Here is a 19821-nt window from a genome sequence, read left to right on the forward strand (position 1 = left end):
TATCTTCCGACTGGGATCCCTCCAACCGCAGGGGATGAACTTGGACTTCACCAGTTTCTTCATCCCCCCTCCCCTTGTCTCAGCCGAATCCCTCCAGCCCGGCACTGCCTTCCTGACCTGTAGTCTTCTTCTTGACCTCTCCGCCTCCACCCTACTCCGACCTATCACCCTCACCTTGACCTCTTTCCACCTATCACATTTCCAACGCCCCTCCTCCAAGTCCCTCCTCCCTACCTTTTATCTTCTCCTGCTGAACACTCTCTGCTCATTCCTGAGGAAGGGCATGTGCCCGAAACGTCGAATCTCCTTTTCCCTAGATGCTGTCTGACCTGCTGTCCTGTTCCAGCAATAAAGTTTCAGCTTTGATCTCCAGCGTCTGCAGACCTCACTTTCTCCCCACGGATTTATCAGCAATTGACCTCAAACATTCATTAGAGTGGGTCACCCAACCTCATTAAACTTCACAAGGGATTTCAGTTCTTCCAGTTTTGCCTATCTGGCTTGTAATTCCCTTTGCTGCTCCATCCTGATTTGTCTCACCAATTGCTCCAGTTCTGGTCAATCCTCTGCCCTTGCACTCGTCCCTCCCCAACTACATGTATATGGGCACGCCCATGTGCATGTAACCCTGTCCTCCAGTAATTATTCACTGATACAACTCCAGCTTTTCAGCAACATCTAACTTCACCAAGCTGGTCTTCAGTATGTGCTTCCCTGAGCTTTCAGTGGGTCTGGCAGTATGTGCTTTCCCTCAGACCCAACTGTCCTGAGTGACCTGTTTAAAAACCTGAAGACTCTCCTTGCCTATCACCGGGAGAATTGAATGTCGTCACTGAGCTTAGAATTTATGTGCTATGCAATGTTAGCAGGCTTGTTAAATACCAAAGAATAGGTACAGAATAATGACTTGCTTTCTCTTGTAGAACATGCTGAATTTCTGCACTGCAAAGGGAAGAAGTTTACAGATTTTGAGGAGGTTCGACAGGAAATTGAAGCAGAGACAGACAGAGTTACAGGGAGCAATAAAGGAATCTCACCAATTCCCATCAACCTGCGAGTGCATTCTCCAAATGGTGAGTGTGGTCTGTTTGATGCAAGTCTCGGACGTGACTATTTGAGATCTTGCAGAATAGAATTTGTTAGTGATGCTTGAGAATTTGATTAAAAGCTGTGACCTCTTGTCAATTGTACAGGAAGTCCACATTTAATGTTGCCCTTTCAGCATTACTATGGTGATGGGTCCAGACATCTTGATGAGTGCTGCATGAATTGTAATAATGTATACAGCAGGCTGTAATATCTTCCCTGACTTGCCTGGTGCCAGTTTGGAGCTATCTTGGGGCTTCGACAATCTGGTGATTTATAGCCCCTCACTGTGCTGTGCTGCTGTCCAAAGTCCTCTTTGGGGGCATCCACCCTGGTCTAGGAGCTACTCCTGCACATGCACACCCCACCACCACCCATATCTGTGGCAAGGCTGCTGGTCTGTTGAGTTCCACAGCTCTTCCACCACCACCACCATGCCCCTTGCCTGCCTCGCACCCTGCCCTGGCCAATGGAATGAATACATTCCTCACTTCCGTCTTTACTTTAGAAGATATCTAAAATGTTGCATGAATAGCTGTAAATCAGGAAGTAGAAAAGAGGGAGGAACTTGGTGAAATGATAATTGCTGTGGAAGTGGTGCTGTGGCTGACAAGTTCCTGGGTCCACTGTACTTTATTCTCAGGTATCAAAAGAAGAGACTGTATGAGGTGATTGATGCATTACTTTCTGCAAAGGCTGTATTGAACTGCAAGTACAACCCTGCTATTCAAGAAGGGATGAATGGAGGCAGGAAGTGGGAAAACCATTGGCCAGTTAGCTTGATGTTATGGGGAAGGTGTTCAAATTGATCATTAAAGGGGTTATAACTGCACTGTAAATTAGGAAGAATTAGCATGGCTTTATGAAAGGGAAATTGTCCCTTATAGGTTAGTTTAATCCCATTTGAAGTTTCGAACAGGGCGGGGGTAACTTAATTGAAGTGTATAAGATCCTGAATGATCTTGATACGGTTGACTTGGGGAAGGATGTTTCTTGTGGGTAAGTCCAAAACTAGGGGTCACTGCCTTAAAAATAGTCATTTTATGATGGCAGAAAAGGTTTTGTCTGGGGATTGTGCGATTCTGGAACTTTGTGCCTTAGGGGATGGAGGCAGGGTCATTGAATATTTTAATGCTGGATGTGGATGGATTCTTGTTCAGTAAGGGAGTCAAAGGCTGTCAGGGTAGATGGGAATACAAAGCATAAGCAGGTCTGATCTTGTTAAATGTCAGGTGAGGTAGACTAGAAGGGGCAAATACCCTGCTTCTGCTCATTTCTATGTGTAATCAATAAAATCCACAGTAAGCTTCACTGAGCAGTGTCAACAAGAGCACAGCTAGAACTAAGCTGCATTCTGGTGTTCTAGTGATGACAGCATTGAGGGTTCAAGGTCTTGGAGTCTTTAGATTGGTTGTGACATTTCTGCTCTCACCTGGTCCCACATTCTGTCTTTCCATGAACAGCACTAAGCTCTCAGAAGTTTCCTATAGAGCTGCTAATGATTCAAACCTGCGCACGCTGGACACTAAACTGTCTTATTTGGCTGGTCTGTAATAAATGGTCCTAATTATTTTTACACTTCCTTCTGCTAGTTTTAAACCTGACATTGATTGATTTACCGGGTATCACCAAGGTTCCAGTTGGTGACCAGCCAGCTGATATAGAACATCAGATCAAAGAAATGATAATGCAGTTTATCAGCAAAGAGAACTGTCTTATCCTGGCTGTCACTCCAGCAAACTCTGACCTCGCCAATTCAGATGCACTCAAGCTTGCCAAGGAGGTTGACCCACAAGGTAAGAAGTCTGTTTTTCTCCTGGTCCCAGCATTCCTGCTCTCATAAGATGGAGACTGATTTAAATAGACAGTCATATTTTCTGGAAAACAAACACTAAAGTGACTGTAAATGGTTTACAGACAGTTTAAAAGAAATCTAGATTTATCTTTGATCTGCTTCTCTTGAGCGATGATGAAAGGTAAATATGTTGTGAGTAATAGAGGGAAGTGAGTTATCCTGTCTTTGGGAACATGAATCAATTCAGATCTGTACTCTATGGCTTTTTTGGTTGAGATCAACTTTAGACAGTTTCCTGAGGGTTTGTGTAGCTTTCGTACATAAGTGCCAAGCTGACTGGAGTTCTGTGACCAAAATCCCCACAATAACTTTACCTGAGGTTCAAAATCTATCTATAGCTATTGATTGAAAGAACTGAAATTGATGTTTAAACTGCACTCTGAAGAGGTTGCTGGTAAACTTTGGTTCATAGCTGCAAAGTTTAATTGTTTTTGTTTTCAATTTTGTTTCATGGGAGCTAATGCACTTATTCCTTGTTGTCTGAAGACTAGTATTCTTTAAAGTTGTCTCCTCTGCACAGGTTTGAGGGTGATTGGTGTGATCACAAAATTGGATCTAATGGACGAAGGGACTGATGCTCGGGATATCCTGGAAAACCGGCTGCTGCCTCTCCGCAGAGGTAAGTTCAGCACCAGCCTGTCGGCTTATTTAGTCAATGCAAGAGTTTATGCTGCATTCTGTTTCCACACTGTAGGGAATCTAATTTAATTTAATCTAATCTAATCCCAGTAGTAACCCAATCGGCTTGTCATTTTTTTTCCTTTCTTCCTCATCAACATTTCCCCCCGCTTCTGTATCCATGTTAACTTCCTCTGGTAGCAAGTTCCATGTTTCACTACTTTCTGGTAGAGATGTTTCTCCTGAGTTTCTTGTGGGATTTATTAGTTTTAATATTTCAGCCCTATGCTGCTCCTCATGGCGTTATGTGGAAACATCCTCTACGTCTACCCAATTCTGTCCTTATGTAATCTTATAGGAGTCTGTCAGGTCATGCTCCCTCACTTCCGTCTTAAGAAAAATATTAATTGTGACTTTACAAATTTTTACTTGTATCTGTGTGAACTTGTGGCTTGTGAAACTGTGTTTTTGCACAACCTCCAGTGTCTTCATTTCTAAAATCTATGCATTTTCTCTGTTTCATTGACACTTACCAACATTTTCTTGGTATTACAAAGCTTGAGCATTGCTAAAGAGGGAAACCTGTTGTTGAAGCTTTTTTTTTGTCTTGCACTTGTCAGGACAAACACACTGCCAAATTTCAAACTGTCTCAACAAATAAGTACTACAAGGAGAAGGGTGCTTGGTTGGTTGACAAGTAAACTCTGGTCGGCTGGGATGTTTCCATAGAAAGAGGGGGAATTATCAACTCCTAAAGCATAAGACATGAGCCTGTTCCTCTTGCAATAAGTATTTGTAAATGCAATAAAGGAGCTGACTCATTCATTCTAAATAAGCATGAACATTTTGACAGAATGCACACATTAATGATGGTTCCAAATTTGCATCTATTGGATCTGCTGCCATTCATAACCATGTGCTGCCATATGCCATATATGATAGGATTCATTCCAGTAGCTCGTTCCATCCATACCTTGGTACATATGAGAGTAATAAATCAAATCATTTACAACATTTAACAGATATTTGGATGGGTACACGAAGAGGAAAAGTTTAGAGGGGTATGAGCCAAATGCAAGCAAATGGGACCAGTTCTATGAATTCATTAAACTTATGACTTAACTCTCAAGTTCTGTTTTAATAAGTCTGCTCAAATCAATGATCAATATGTACATTGGGAATCATATGGTTCTGTGTGCTACAGGGCAGATCTTGTCAGCAATCTTGTAAAAAGTATTCCAGCTGTTTGGTAGCCTTGCAAGTTTGACACAAATAGTGTATGTTAATACTATCTATGGAACAGTGGTCATCTTGGTCAGTGCCACAAGAAAAAAAAACAAACAAATATAGATGCTGGAAATCAGAAACAAAAACAAATTGCTGGAAAACCTCTGGAGCTGGCAGCATCTGTGGAGAGAAAGCAGTTAAGTTTTAGGGATTCCCCCCTCCCTTTGAATCAGTTTTTCTGTCTCATTGGTTTAGTGTGCTGAAACTCAAGCCCACTGTTCGTGGAGCCATCACAAAAGTTAAAGGTCAGATCAATGTATGCAAAATTTCCTGTCCCTTTAGACCCAAGTTAACAGAAAACAACAGTTTCTGTACTGAAGAAAAATTACCATTTGTTACAAATAAACAGGTTCTAGCTACAGTACACAACCATGAATCATTTAACATATAACCGTACTAATCCCCTTATAATCCCACACGCATTTAAACAGACTAAAAGGAATTGTTATCAGGGGAAAAGCTAGGAAAGCAGTTTAACGGCTCCAGTCCACAGAGTTCACTGAGGCAATCCTTTTGCTTGTCCAGATTTTCTTCCCTCTTTGCAGAAGACACAGGTGATTGGTACATTGACTGCAAAGTTTCATAGTCACTGGATAAAAGTCACAGCTTACAGCACGCAGTGAGGGAGAATAAACTGGCTTTCCTCATGCTTTAAGTATTTCACTGGAGAGGAAGTCACATCACTTCCCTATATGGAGGGTCTAAAAGCTTCACATCCACTCAGTTATCCAGCAACCAGTCAGATCGTTGTTAAGCTGATGGCTGTTGTTATCCATATCTGGTCACAACTCCAGAATCTAATCAGCTATGAGTCAAATCGCACTTTGTTTAAAAAAACCTCGGTGCTAGCCCCTCTGTGAATTTCTTCTCTCAAACCATTGTGGATCAGTGCCTGGCAATAAATGCTGACCCAGCTAATGATGCTCACGTTTCATAAGTGAATGAAATAAAACCCATCTTCACTGCTTTAACAAAGAATTTCAGTGGCTCATTGAAAGTGCAGCAATCCCTTCTGCTATCTTTGGTTTTAAAGAGTCTTTTCCCATTTCAGTCCACAGTCAATAATACAGAATAAACAGATATGGTCTTTACACCAGGTCATTGTTCCATGTCGGAAGTGAGCAGAATACCTTCACTTTGAATAACTCAAGTTACCCTGGAAGTTCAAAGATTCTCAGACATTTAAACAAAAGGTTTCATGTTGCTACTGTTCAGTAATTACATGAATGGGATTTTCTGCCAGTTGTTAGTCTCAATGGGTGTTCTGCGCACTACGCGGTCGAGCAATGCTGTGGATGGATATGGGTATGACCCCAGGTATCTATTGGCTGATTGAATCAAATAGTAGAGTCAAAAAGTGTGGTGCTGGAAAAGCAACATCCAAGGAGCAGGGGAGTCAACGTTTCGAGCATAAACTCTTTGTCAGGAATTATCGACACTCCTCCTCGGATACTGCCTGATCGGCTGTGGTTTTCTAGCACCACACATTTTGTCTGATCTCCAGCATCTACAGTCCTCAGTTTTTCCCTGAATCAAAAAGCACATCTTTGGGGGTCAATGATAGACCGAATACACGTTGTGATCAACCAGCCCCCTCTTGCAAAACTCGGAACAAAGTTTGGTTTCATCCCATGATTGGGCAGTTGATTAATCTTGAGTGTTAAAATCCAACAACAAATTTAAAATAAGTCAAGCACTTCATGTGGCTCATTTGGGCTTGCTGGATCTGTCATACATTCGTGCACAGGAACCTGTTCTGTGCAAATAAAATCCTGTGCCTTGGTTGAGTTGCTTAACCATTATAAAATTCTGATAGAACTGGGCAACTTGAATGCAGGGATGATGTTTGTCTCTGGCTGAGAGATCGAGAACAAGGGGTCAACATCTCGGTATAGCAGTTGCCCATTTGGATTGAGCTCAATCTATCCACTGAGTGTAATAATGCTATGGAATTCTCTACCACAGAAACCTGTGGAGGCCAAGTCACTGAATACATTTATCGATTTCTAGACAGTAAAGGCATCAAGGCTTAAGAGGAGAGAATGTCGAGCGTATGATGATGAGGTAGAGGATCAGCCATGATCACATTGAATGGCAGAGAAGTCTCAATGCCCCAACTGGCCAAATGTTTCTATTTTCTGTGTTGTCAGAGTTTGGGGAATCTGGGTTGGACGATCTTCGGACAGTAGATGTGGGCCCAATGGCCTGAACGGCCTGCTTCCACACTAGGGATTCTGAGTTTGAAATCTGGCATTCTTGCACCTGTCCAGAGGAATACAAACCAAAATGTTTCAGCAACATACCTCTTGGGCGTTGTCTCGCTCTCAAGTCTCAAAGTGTGTAATAGCATCTCTGCAAGCAATCCAGTCACACAAAAGGATGGCAGTTTCTACTCCATTTCCATACCAACCATAGTCCATCCAATCAACCTACTTCCTTTGCTGGGCAAAATGGTTCATTTTCTTACATTTCAATCCTGATGAATGCAAGACAAAAAGCTTCAACTTTGTATGACTTTTGAACAATGTTTAAGTTCTGTATGCTCAAGCAAATATTTTAAGGTGTACTGATGTACGTCAGAAATCTTATCTCATGCTGTCATTGTTGGTGTTCCTTCTGTCCCATCACTTACTGAGAAGGACTGGGCCTATGCTGGGCTCCTGTCATTGGTTACTCACTTGGACACTGGCTGAGGAATGAGGTGCTACAGGAAGGAAGGAGACCTTGAAGTTTGAAGCTGAGACATGTTGTTATAGGAGTGTTGAGAGAGCTTTATTCTGTGTCTAGCCCTATGCTGTCCCTGTCCTGGGAGTGCTTGATCTGGAGACTTTAGAAGGAGCTTTACTCAGTATCTAACCCCATGCTGTCCCTGACCCAGAGTGTTTGATGCTGGCACTAGGTGCATGAAATGGGAAGTGTTTGAATCCTCAGCGCCAACAGCCTGTATTCCAAGATCAGAAATAGCTGAAAAAGGTTTGAACTAAAATGGCCATGTTTTTACTTGCCTTTGTATTAATCAGTCATAGTACTGCACGGAAACAGACCCTTCAGTCCAACTTGTCCATGCCAACCAGATATCCCAACCCAATCTAGTCCCATTTGCCAGCACTTGACCCATATCTCTCTCAACTCTTCCTATTCATGTATCCATTCAGATGCAGTTTAAATGCTGCAATTGTACCAGCTTCCACCACTTCCTCTGGCAGCTCATTCCATACGAGCACCACCCTCTGTTTGAAAAAGTTGCCCCTTAGGCAACTTTATATTTTTCCCCTCTCAACCTTAACCTGTGCCGTCTAGTTCTGGACTCCCACACCCCAGGGAAAATATTTTGTTTATCCACCCTATCCATGCCCTTCATGATTTTATAAACCTCCTTAAGGTCACCCCTCAGCCTCCGACACCCCCAGGAAAACAGCCCGAGCCTATTCAACTTCTCCCTATAGCTCAAACCCTCCTACCCTGGCAACATCCTTGTAAATCTTTTCTGAGCCCTTTCAAGTTTCACGACATCTTTCTGACAGGAAGGAGCCCAGAATTGCACACACTATTCCAAAAGTGGCCTCATCAATGACTTGTGCAGCCGCAACGTGACCTCCCAACTCCTGTACTCGATACTCTGACCAATAAAGGAAAGCATACCAGACGCCTTCTTCACTATCCTACCTACCTGCGACTCCACTTTCAAGGATCTATGAGCCTGTACTCCAAGGTCTCTTTGTTCAGCAACACCCCCTAAGATTTAATTGTATAAGTCCTGCTAAGATTTGTTTTCCCAAAATGCAGTACCTCTTATTTATCTAAATTAAACTCCATCTGCCACTTCTCAGCCCATTGGCCCATCTGATCAAGATCCCATTGTAATCTGAGGTAACCTTCTTCGCTGTCCACTACACCTCCAATTTTGGTATCACCTGCAAACTTAATAACTGTATCTTGTTTGCTCACATCCAAATCATTTATATAAATGACAAAAAGTAGTGGACCCAGCACCAATCCTTGTGGCACTCCACTGGGTCACAGGCCTCCAGTCTGAAAAACAGCCTTCCACCACCACCCTCTGTTCTACCTGTTGAGCCAGTTCTGTATTCAAATGGCGAGTTCTCCCTGTATTCCATGAGATCAAACCTTGCTGACCAGTCTCCAATGGGGAACCTTGTCAAACTCCTTACTGAAGTCCACGTAGATCACGTCCACCGCTCTGCCCTCATGAATCCTCTTCGTTACTACTTTAAAAAACTCAATCAAGTTTGTGAGGTGTGATTTCCCACGCACAAAACCATGTTGACTATCCCTAATCAGTCCTTGCCTTTCCAAATACATGTACATCCTGTCCCTCAGGATGTACTGCTGAGGTCAGGCTCACTGGTCTATAGATCCCTGGCTTGCCCTTACCACCTTCTGAAACAGTGGCACCACATGAGCCAACCTCCAGTCTTCCAGCACCTCACATGTGACTATCGATGCTACAAATATCTCAGCAAGAGGCAGAGTAATCACTTCCCTAGCTTCCACAGCGTTCTAGGGGACACCTGATCTGGTCCTGGGGATTTATCCACTTTTATGTGTTTCAAGGTATCTGGCGCTTCCTCCTCTGTAATATAGACATTTTTCAAGATATCACCATCTATTTCCCTACATTCTATATCTTCCATGTCCTTTTCCACAGTAAACACTGTTGCAAAATACACGCTTAGTATCTCCCCCATCTCCTGTGCCTTCACACAAAGGCCGCCTTGCTGATCTTTGAAGGGTCCTATTCTTTCCCTAGTTACCCTTTTGTCCTTAATGTATTTGTAAAAATTCTTTGGATTCTCCTTAATTCTGTTTGCCAAAGCTATCTCATGACCCCTTTTTTTTTTTTTTGCTCTCCTGATTTCCCTCTTCAGTATACTCCTACTACCTTTATACTCTTCTGAGGATTCACTCAATCTATCTTGTCTATACCTGACATATGCTTCCTTCCTTTTTCTTAACCAAACCCTCAATTTCTTAAGTCATCCAGCATTCTCTATACCTACCAGTCTTTCCTTTCACCCTAACAGGAATATACTGTCTCTGGACTCTCGTTATCTCATTTCTGAAGGTTTCCCATTTTTCAGCCGTCCCTTTTACCTGTGAAAATCTGTCCCCAATCAGCTTTTGAAATTCTTGCCTAATACCGTAAAAATTAATCCTCCTCCAGTTTAGAACTTCAAATTTTAGATCTGGTCTATCCTCTTCCATCACTCTTTCACAGCTAATAGAATTATGGTTGCTGGCCCCAAAGTTCTCCCCCACTGACACCTCCGTCACCTGTCCTGCCTTATTGCCCAAGAATAGGTCAAGTGTTGCACCTTCTCTAGTAGGTATATCCATAGAACATAGAAAAGTACAGCACAGACAGGCCCACTGTGTTGTGCCGAGGATTAATCCTAATGTAAAATAAAATAACCTAACCTACGCACCCCCCTATTCACTGCTGTCCATGTGCATGTCCAGCAGTTGATTAAATGTTCCTAATGACTCTGCTTCCACCACCACTGCTGGCAACGCATTGCATGTATTCACACCTCGACATAAAGAACCTTCCTCTGACGTCCCCTCTGTACCTTTGTCCTAATATCTTAAAACTATGACCCCTCATGCCAGTCAATTCTGCCCTGGGGGGGGAAGTCTCTGGCTATTGACTCTATCCATGCCTCTCATTACCTTATGACCTGATCGAGGTATACCTCTTCTTCCTCCTCTCTAGAGAAAAAAGAACAAGTTTAGTCAACCTCTCTTCATAAGGCAAGCCCTCCAGGCCAGGCAGCATCTTGGTAAACCTTTGCACCCTCTCCAAAGCCTCCATATCTTTCCTATAGTAGGGCGACCAGAACTGGACACCATATTCTAAGTGTGGTCTCACCAGGGACTTGTAGAGCTGCAGCAAAACCTTGCGGCTCTTAAACTCGATCCCCCCGTTAATGAAAGCCAAAGCACCATATGCTTTCTTAACAACCCTATCCACTTGGGTGGCAACTTTGAGGGATCTATGCACTCGAACACCAAGATCCCTCTGTTCCTCCACACTGCCAAGAATCATGTCTTTAATCCTATATTCAGCATTCCAGTTCGACCTTCCAAAATGCATCACTTTGCATTTATCCACGTTGAACTCCATCTGCTATTTCTCAGCCCAGCTCTGCATCCTGTCTATGTCACAGTGCAGCCTGCAATAGCCCTCGATACTATCAACGGCACCTGCAACCTTTGTGTGATCTGCAAATTTACTGACCCACCCCTCAACCTCCTCATCCAAGTCATTTATAAAAACTACAAAGCGCAGAGCCCTGCGGGAAACCGCTCAACACTAATCTCCAGGCACATATCTACATATTGAATCAAAGTTTTCTTGTACACACGTAACAAATTCCTCTCCATTAAAACCCTTAATGCTACGGCAATCCCAGTCTATGTTTGGAAAGTTAAAATCCCCTACCATAACCACCCTATTCTTACAGATAAGAGATCTCTTTGAGGCTGTAATTCTTGTATCCATTTCTTGCAGGTTACATTGGTGTAGTGAACCGAAGTCAGAAGGACATTGATGGTAAGAAGGACATTTGTGCAGCCATAGCGGCTGAGAGGAAGTTTTTCCTGTCTCACCCCTCATACCGCCATATGGCTGATCGCATGGGAACCCCACACCTACAGAAGATACTGAACCAGGTGAGAGACTGATAGAGCTGTGTTTCCCACCCCTGACTGTTCTCGTCTGTCATTGGTACATGGCCACCACCCCCCACAACCTCCCGATGCTTTGACACATCTTCGTTCTTGAAGGCACTGATTGGGCACTGGGATATAGCACAGTATTCTGTTTGCTCATTTAAAAGCCCAGAATTTCATTTTATTGGAGTTTCAATGAGCTTCAGCTAAGCGTTTCTACCGAATGTGACATCAGTGGTGTCCTGCCAGAGTTACAGCATGGTTACTGAAACTCTGACTATGATTAGTCACTAAGTTGATCTGTGTGGCTGCTGCACTGAGATCTGGTAGCCCCTTGACTCAAGAGCTAAGTCTTGATGAATTTGTGTGGAAGCTGGAGACTGGCTAATATTTATAACTTGCTCTTTGACCCTTCCCTCTATTTGTGCTCTGAAGATGGTGACATTGTTTAGTTAATTCTGTTGGGGCAACTTCCAGACATATTTAAATAGCTTTTGCTAACACATTGAACTGTGTGACCCAGAAGTGAAAAATGATCAGATTTTGGGACGGAGGACTATTTGCTATATTGTCATTGATGGGTGTTGTAAAGGGGCAGTAGATGAAGTGAGCACCATCTTCTAGTTTTTGCTTATGTTGCTGCAGTTTACTGTTTATTATTTTTCCATTTTATTGTAACCAGCAATTGACAAACCACATCCGTGAAACCTTGCCCACACTGAGGAACAAGTTACAGAGTCAGATGTTATCCCTGGAGAAGGAGGTTGAGGAATATAAAAATTTCCGACCAGATGATCCCACCAGGAAAACCAAGGCACTCCTCCAGTAAGTGGAGCAGGGTGGGTTTGCAGTGTATGGACTGTACTGAAGGACACTTGGCCATTGTCGTTCTCTCCATCTCCTGTGTTACCCATCTTTGTGTCTCCTCCTTTTCCTGTTGGCTGTGCATTCTCCTTTTGGGAAACTGATACAGTGATGCCACTCTGAGCTGTGATCATGATGCAATTTAATGTCTGGATGTATTTGGGCAATAACTGATATTGCTCACAGCCCACTGCAGCACGCACACCAGCTCACTTGAATTACACAACACACCATTAATTTCATCTCAAGCAACAAGTTCACTTCCTTGATTTGGCTGTCAACCTCTTTAAGAAGCTCCAGTTCAAGCTATGAAAACCTTTTCCACTTTTCAGCTTGGGCTGCACAGTGGCTCAGTGGTTAGCACTGCTGCCTTACAGCACCAGGGACCCAGATTCAACCCCCTGGCAACTGTGGAATGTGCACTTTCTTCCCATGTCTGCATGGGTCCTTTGGGTGCTCTGATTTCCTCCCACTGTCCAAATGTGCAGTTTAGGTTGATTGGCCATGCTAAGTTGCCCATAGTGTCCAGGAATCTTCAGGCTTATATGGATTTGCCATGGGAAAATGCAGGGTTACAGAGGCTAGGAAAGTGGGTATGGGTGGGATGCTGTTCAGATGGAGTGCTTCCACACGGTAGGGATTATATGGCTGATGACGTGAAAACAATGGACAGTGTAACTTTTTGTGCCTTAATAGTACCATGCTTTCTGTTAGTGAGTCAGGAGGTTGTGGGGTAAAGTCCAACTCCGGAATAATCTGGAGTTGAGATTTACAGCTGTGTTGTCCGTGCGAGGTGCTGGTCTTTATGATAGGATGTTGCCTGCTTGGTCAGGTGAACGTTGTGTGGCACTGTGGTTCTGATCAACATTCCTCCCTTAATTAACGCCCTCAATCTTATTGATATCTATAAGAGCATATTGTGGAAAATCACTGTCATGTTTGCCTACATAAAATCACTGCATTTACAAGCAATTGTGATTGTGTGTGGACTATAAGTCTCTCTTTCAATGCTGGTGTTCTGACCCTTAGGATGGTGCAGCAATTTGGGGTGGACTTTGAGAAGCGAATTGAAGGCTCTGGCGACCAGGTGGATACAGTGGAACTGTCTGGAGGTGCAAGAATTAACCGCATCTTCCATGAACGATTCCCATTTGAGCTAGTGAAGGTGAGGTGTTCCTGGAACAGTGGATGGAATGGGGAATGTTGATAATTATCTTGATGGTAGGAGACAGAGGTTGATTGTTATCTGAAGTGTATTCTTGTCAACCTGCATTCTTCTTTATCTCTAAGTTGCTGACAATTGTAACTGTTGATTTATATTTCCTGTACAGATGGAATTTGATGAGAAGGAGCTGCGAAGGGAAATCAGCTACGCAATTAAAAATATCCATGGTGTCAGGCAAGTATTGTTGGCCATATAAAATTGCAATAGCTGAAGGAGGATAATGTAACTGAAGCTCTTACTCTGGTGTGAAAGTAAAAGGAGTAGGTACTGTACAGCAGGAGAGGTACTCAAACAGATTGTACCAGTGCACTGTCTACCCAGCAAATGCTGCAGTGATTTGATCAGGGTTCCCTTGAAAACAATTTTTTTCAGTCTGTGCCCAGTTTTTTCAGTATATTATTGCATTAAACCTATTTGCATGGTGTGTAAATTAAACATGGGCCTGTATGGCTATGCACCCAAGTCAGTGGGAACGTTGCCAACTCATTAATGTGTATAGTGTAGTGCTGCTGTTTGAACAGGGTGTAGATTGCATCTGTTGTTGTGTTCAAGATTTACTCTGTGAGTGATTTATATTTATCTGTAGGGTTCAATGAAAATGTTTACAATTAAATGCTCAGTCACAGTAAAGTTTTGTGTACAGTGCTGTGTAGAATGACTTTATGTAAACACTATTTAAGGTAGGTTCAGGAAGGAGTTGCATTACTCTAGGTTGGGAGGGTTGCTCCAAACTTTGTTCTGGTCGTTGGGTTTGAGGACAAATAATCTGTGGAAGTTTTCCCATCTCTCACCTCTTCTACTTGTTTAACACCTTTTTTTATATTTGCTGTGTTTGTGTCAGCTTTGTTTGTTTAACAATTCGTTTTCGATCTGATTTGATGTAGGCTCAGCTTTTAGATCAGGTGGGAATCAAAAACTTTAGGAAACTGTGTGTGACCCAGGCACTGAGGCAGACTGGGGGCAGGGCACTGTCACCGGATGGGGTGGGATGTGTAGTGCATCCTGGGGGGAGTGTCTTTCTGAAGGTTGGAATGTGTCTGCAGTCTGGTGATGTGCTTCAATGTTCACAATGCTCCTTAAATCCAACTAAAAGGTCTTAATTGCCCCAATTTCCTAATGGCTTATATGTATGTGTGTCTGATAATGCCAGTCCCTGTCCTGCTGATATGGGTGTATGTGGTGGATCTACCTTAGACATGGTGAAATAATCATACTGTCATCGCCTGAAACTGACCCTTCTGTAGAACCAAAACCCAATACTTTTGGGAAATAGTCAACATCCAAATAAATGCTTTGTAGAGACTGAGCTGGGTCTTGTGCTCTTTCTTGTGTTGTGTTGACGTGCTTTTCCCTTTTTTGTTTTGCTTTTTATCTCTCCTTCCCCCGGCTGTAGAACGGGGCTCTTCACCCCAGACTTGGCATTTGACGCAATAGTGAAAAAGCAGGTGGTGAAGCTGAAAGCACCGTGTTTGAAGTGTGTGGACATGGTTATCCAGGAGTTGGTAAACACTGTCAGACAGTGCACACTCAAGGTATCTCTGCCTCGGAGGTTTGCCTTGCAACCAGCAGCTTAAAACTGTCATTGTGTGTGCATGATCTAACATTTAAACTGTCTGCTGGGTGAGAGGAGCACCTAGGGCATGGGTGAGGAACATGCAGCTGTATCAACCTACAGCCTTAGCCATCAGTCCTGGCACGCACTGTGGGGGCAGCTTTTAGTTGGAGATGGCAGAGGACAAAAGAACCAAGTTGGCAGCATAAGTCAATCAGTCCTTTCAGTGTAGCACTTTGGTTAACAGGGCCTTCTTTTAGAGAGAATGGAGATAGAGAGACTGGGACAGGGCTACTTATTGTACCTCTCCTCCCCTCCCTCCCTCCCACCCCCCCAAAGCCCTGCTCTGTCTAGCATTTCTCTTCCTCCATCTCCACCCAATCCTGCTTTGTGTGGACATCCCCGAACCCCATATTTCACTCCTTACTCCATACCATTTTGTTGTTTGTGTAGTTCCTCTGTCTGCCTGTGCCTTTCTGTAATGTGTGAGCACAGTGGGGCAATGGGTACTAATGTTTAGACAAAGCTCCATGATTTACTGGTGCTCCTGTCCTCTTCTTAAATGCATAGAGATGTAGTACAGTTTAAATGTGTGTTTTACTGTAGAACCTAGACCAAGAGAATTTTCCCGAGTGTTGATGGGGACTGAGTACTTTTGTGTGTTGGGATAATGCTAATTTGATAAATTTACTGTTCGACCTCCCAAATATTTGGCCCTGGTATAGAATTGGGAGTTGTTGCGAAAACAGTAATGCATTAAATTGGCTGTGTGTTCCTTCAGCTGCCCCAGTCCTTGGGACTCTGGAAAAATCCTGATTCTCTCCTGGAGTGACGCACGTAACATCTTGCTGTTGCAGATGAGTGACTGCAAACATCTGAAGTTTTATAATTGGGGCTATAAAGGGATGTAGTTCTGATATTCTTCTGCTGCAGTGTATGTTAAAGCTTGTTGGAACTAGTCCAACAGCTGTAGTTATTTAGTTTCAGTTAGTGAGACCTTTAACCAGGCCAGGCTAATCCAATCCTGAAATCAATTTGGTTTTATATGCCTGGAGTGACTAATTACAAATGCTACCTTATCAATATTTATGCACATTGCTGTAACAGGTTCCAAATAAGTCATTCCTAGTACCAGGACTTGAATTCTTTCTTCCAGTTGGATCCAGTTTTTATTTGTTAATTTCCAAGCTGCTTTAATTTGTTCAATCACCTGAGATACTGCTTATCCCCTTCAAAAAAAATCCAAGCTAAAGGAACACACAGCATGTGTAATGGTTTGTCAGAAATAATGATGCATGCATTACTAAACAGGGATAAGCAAACTGAGCAGTCTGGGCCCTGTGTGAGTGCTGAGAGCCAGGCTAGGCAACAGTTTATATAACATACCCTACGTTTGAACCAGTCATGCTGAGGCTCCAGGTAATGGGCCGAGGGTACAGCATGCTTTGTGTTCTGTGGCAGTCTCTCCACTTCAGTCTCTCTCATTATGTGGATTTTGGAGACTGAAGGGAGTTCGCCCTCTCTCCCAGGCCCAGGAAACAGTTTGTGGCTGAAGTGCTAGAACAGCAAAAGAAATGTTAATGGTGGGAAGTGTGCTCTGTATTTAATTGCAAAATTGTTCCCTATTCCTGAAGCCTGCACAATATCTTCTCAGAGACCCCACAGTACTGACATGGTATGCCTTGGTTCAGTTTGCTGACCTTGATCATGGACATGCTAACTCTCTTGCATTCTCTGTCTATTTTTGTTTTTTATTTTCCCCCCACTTCTTTGTCTCTTCCTTGCTCTCTCTTGGTGCCTCTGTTTCCACATTACCCCAATATTTCCCTGTCCCTGTTTTCTCTGCTCTGTACTGCTGTGTAGGACGGGGCTGTTCACCCCAGACATGGCATTCGAAGCCATAGTGAAAAAGCAAGTGCACAAGTTGAAGGAGCCGTGCCTGAAGTGCATTGATATGGTGGTCTCCGAGCTGGCGACTGTCATCAGAAAGTGTAGCGACAAGGTACGATAGCATTGAAACTGATGTGGGACCCTCCATTAATGATTGAGCTACTGAGTGAGGCTGCCCAAAGGGGTATCTCATCTCCTTCATTCAATTCTGAACCACCTTCAAGCAGGTGATTCCCCAAATCGACTGTGCAAAGGAAACAGTGTCACTGACCACACTGTTTGATAGTGGGCATTGCCACATTGCTGACCCCCTGAAGAAGCTGGCTTCCCATCCCAACAGCAGCGGAGAGTCAGTTGCGTTATATTTGTGGAGGGAGGGGAGGTGACCCAGTGTGATAGGGATTTGTAAATTGGGGCACAAACAGAGTGAAATCATAACTTGGGGCAGAGTTTGTGGCTTTGGGGTGAGAGGACACCTAGGGTGTAAGGTTGTACAGGTGGTTGGGGTGGGGGGGTGCAGGGTGGGTGACAGAGAACCAGGATGTAAAATGGTGTTCAAGAGTCTGAGTCTGGAGAATGAGTTAGAGGGGAGGGTCAACAAAAGATGAACCTGTCGACATTATGCAAACTCCATATCTCCCACAAGGGTCTGTAACCTACTCCATGACAGCATAGTTATTTCTATAGCTCAGTTACTAAAGTGTAGTATTCCAGATTTTAAATCTATTAAGCATTCCCATTTTGATTGCTCCAAAGTTAGCCTTAATGTTCATTTTATTTGGTGCTATAGTCTGGCAGTTCACTGAATGCCAAGGTTCTAAGTTTCATTCAAACCAGAATCGGAATTTCATATGATTCTTATCTTTGCATATCCTGTCTCAGCTAGTGGAATGAGAATGAGTGTTCTCCTCATTGTACTGTAACTAGGTTGTGGTCTTCATGGAGCTTTCTGAATGGTCAGGTTGATAGACTGCATCCTCTTCATTGGCCTGACCACTTGCTGTTCTCTCTGTTGCCAATATCTCCAATCAGTCTGCTCTGGCTCATTTTTGCTGTTCACAACTCTTCTGATCTAGGGTTTCCTGCTCTGCCTGTTCCCATAGTTTGGGTTTGGGCTTGGGCTTGGGCTTGGGCCACTATTTTCAAGAGATTACTGCTAAATTTTTACTCTGTATTCTCTGTCCCACAGTCTGCCTGCTCAGTCTGAATGTGCTCTTCTTAATACTCATTTATCTTGGTCTTGTCGGGCTGCTGTCTAGCTGATTGCTTTGGTTGTAATGAAGCTTTGAATAAAGCTGGACATCACCCACATTCGGCCCTTACATTTAAATGGTCCATGTTGGCCCAGGTCAGTTTGTGCAGCAACTAGTGCAGTTTTAATCAAAGCTTTCTCCCATCCTGGCTGGTTTCTGTTATCTGGTGATGTGTGATGAGAATGAGCTTGCTGTGTTTCTCAGTGAATTTGATCTGCAGCTGGTCAGGTTTCTTCTCCTCACTGTACTGACCTGTTTGTGACTGTTGGTTTGAGTTAGACCTCAGAAAACTGCAGTGCTGTCTGCTTTCCTCCTCCTGCAGCTCAACTCCTTTCCTAGGTTACGCGAGGAGACAGAGAGGATTGTAACCACTCACGTCCGAGATCGGGAGGGAAAGACCAAGGATCAGGTCAGTGAGTACCTGCTGGCTGCCATAATGGGCTTTGTAGCATCATAACCAGGGCTGAAGGAGAGCACTGTGGGTTACAACATAAAATAAAAAGACTTTTATCCAATTCCCAAGATGACCCTTGCATATGCCAGGTTTCAAACACAAGATCTACAAACCAGGTTTCTTAATAAACGCAATTATTCACAGATCATAGATTCCCTATAGTGTGCAAGCAAGCCATTTGGCCCATCAGGTCCACATCCATCCTCTGAACAGCATCCCACCCTGCTTATCCCATGGCTAATCTACCTGGCTTGGACATCTCTGGATTGTGGGAGGAAACTGGAGCACCCATGCAGACATGGAGCGAATGTGCAAACTTCACACAATCACCTGAGGATAGAATTGAACTCCAGTGCTGAGCCAATGCGCTGCCCAATAAATTGCCCAATAACCTTATTCAATGAGGATGCAATGATTAGTTAACATTCAGTTAGTAATATGGAAGCATAAATGCTTACCCCTCTAAATATCCCCAAAACACATACAACTCTCACTCTTCAAGAAAAGAAAGGAAATAGATTTCTCTGCAGAAATTGGCTTTCTGAAAAACAAAACCCTTTTCTAATGGGTCATTCTTGAAGGTAAAAGTGTAAAGTTTTGTATGTTCCAGATCTGTTGCTGTGATGCTCGGGCAGGTGTGGTCAAGTGAAGATCATGCATGGTTATCGCTTGCACTTAAACAGCTTGCTTAGGAAATATGAATCTTGAGGTGTTTGTTCAAACTCTTTCAAAATAATAAATAAGTTTCATCCTGAATTTGAGAAAAATCAGTTGGGCAGCTTGTTCTTGGTGAGCTTTCCTCCAACATGGCTTATTCTCAGCAGTTTTTACACCAACTGAACTAGTACTTCACAGACTCCTTTCCAACTGAACTAGATAGAAAAAAAAACACATCTCTAAGGCAGTCACTGTTCTAAACAAAGTAAGACCGTATAACAGAGTGAGCACACGTCAACTTGTGATTTTCAGGAAGCCTTGTTTCTTCTTAAAAAAAAACAAACAATATCATATGGACTTTGAATAACCTCTTCTAAAAGAAACTGC

General features: G+C 43.3%; 1 protein-coding gene across 10 annotated transcripts in view; it reads left to right on the forward strand.

Moving 5' to 3' along the window:
- dnm2a (dynamin 2a) overlaps window positions 1–19821 on the forward strand; it is a 52506-nt gene that overhangs the window by 15052 nt on the left and 17633 nt on the right. For 5 of the 10 annotated variants that reach the window (XM_043675484.1, XM_043675480.1, XM_043675486.1 and 2 more), the window contains exons 3-11: window positions 924–1073; window positions 2679–2882; window positions 3462–3560; window positions 11379–11539; window positions 12222–12364; window positions 13433–13568; window positions 13735–13802; window positions 15022–15160; window positions 18646–18732. In XM_043675484.1, coding sequence (XP_043531419.1) covers window positions 924–1073; window positions 2679–2882; window positions 3462–3560; window positions 11379–11539; window positions 12222–12364; window positions 13433–13568; window positions 13735–13802; window positions 15022–15160; window positions 18646–18732 — 1187 coding nt within the window. Of the gene's footprint in view, window positions 1–923; window positions 1074–2678; window positions 2883–3461; window positions 3561–11378; window positions 11540–12221; window positions 12365–13432; window positions 13569–13734; window positions 13803–15021; window positions 15161–17043; window positions 17183–18645; window positions 18733–19821 lie in introns of all 10 variants that reach the window. The other 5 variants (XM_043675485.1, XM_043675479.1, XM_043675487.1 and 2 more) reach the window with 1 other exon arrangement.

This window comes from Chiloscyllium plagiosum, chromosome 34 (assembly GCF_004010195.1).
Source record: "Chiloscyllium plagiosum isolate BGI_BamShark_2017 chromosome 34, ASM401019v2, whole genome shotgun sequence".
Classification (NCBI taxonomy): Eukaryota; Metazoa; Chordata; class Chondrichthyes; order Orectolobiformes; family Hemiscylliidae; genus Chiloscyllium; species Chiloscyllium plagiosum.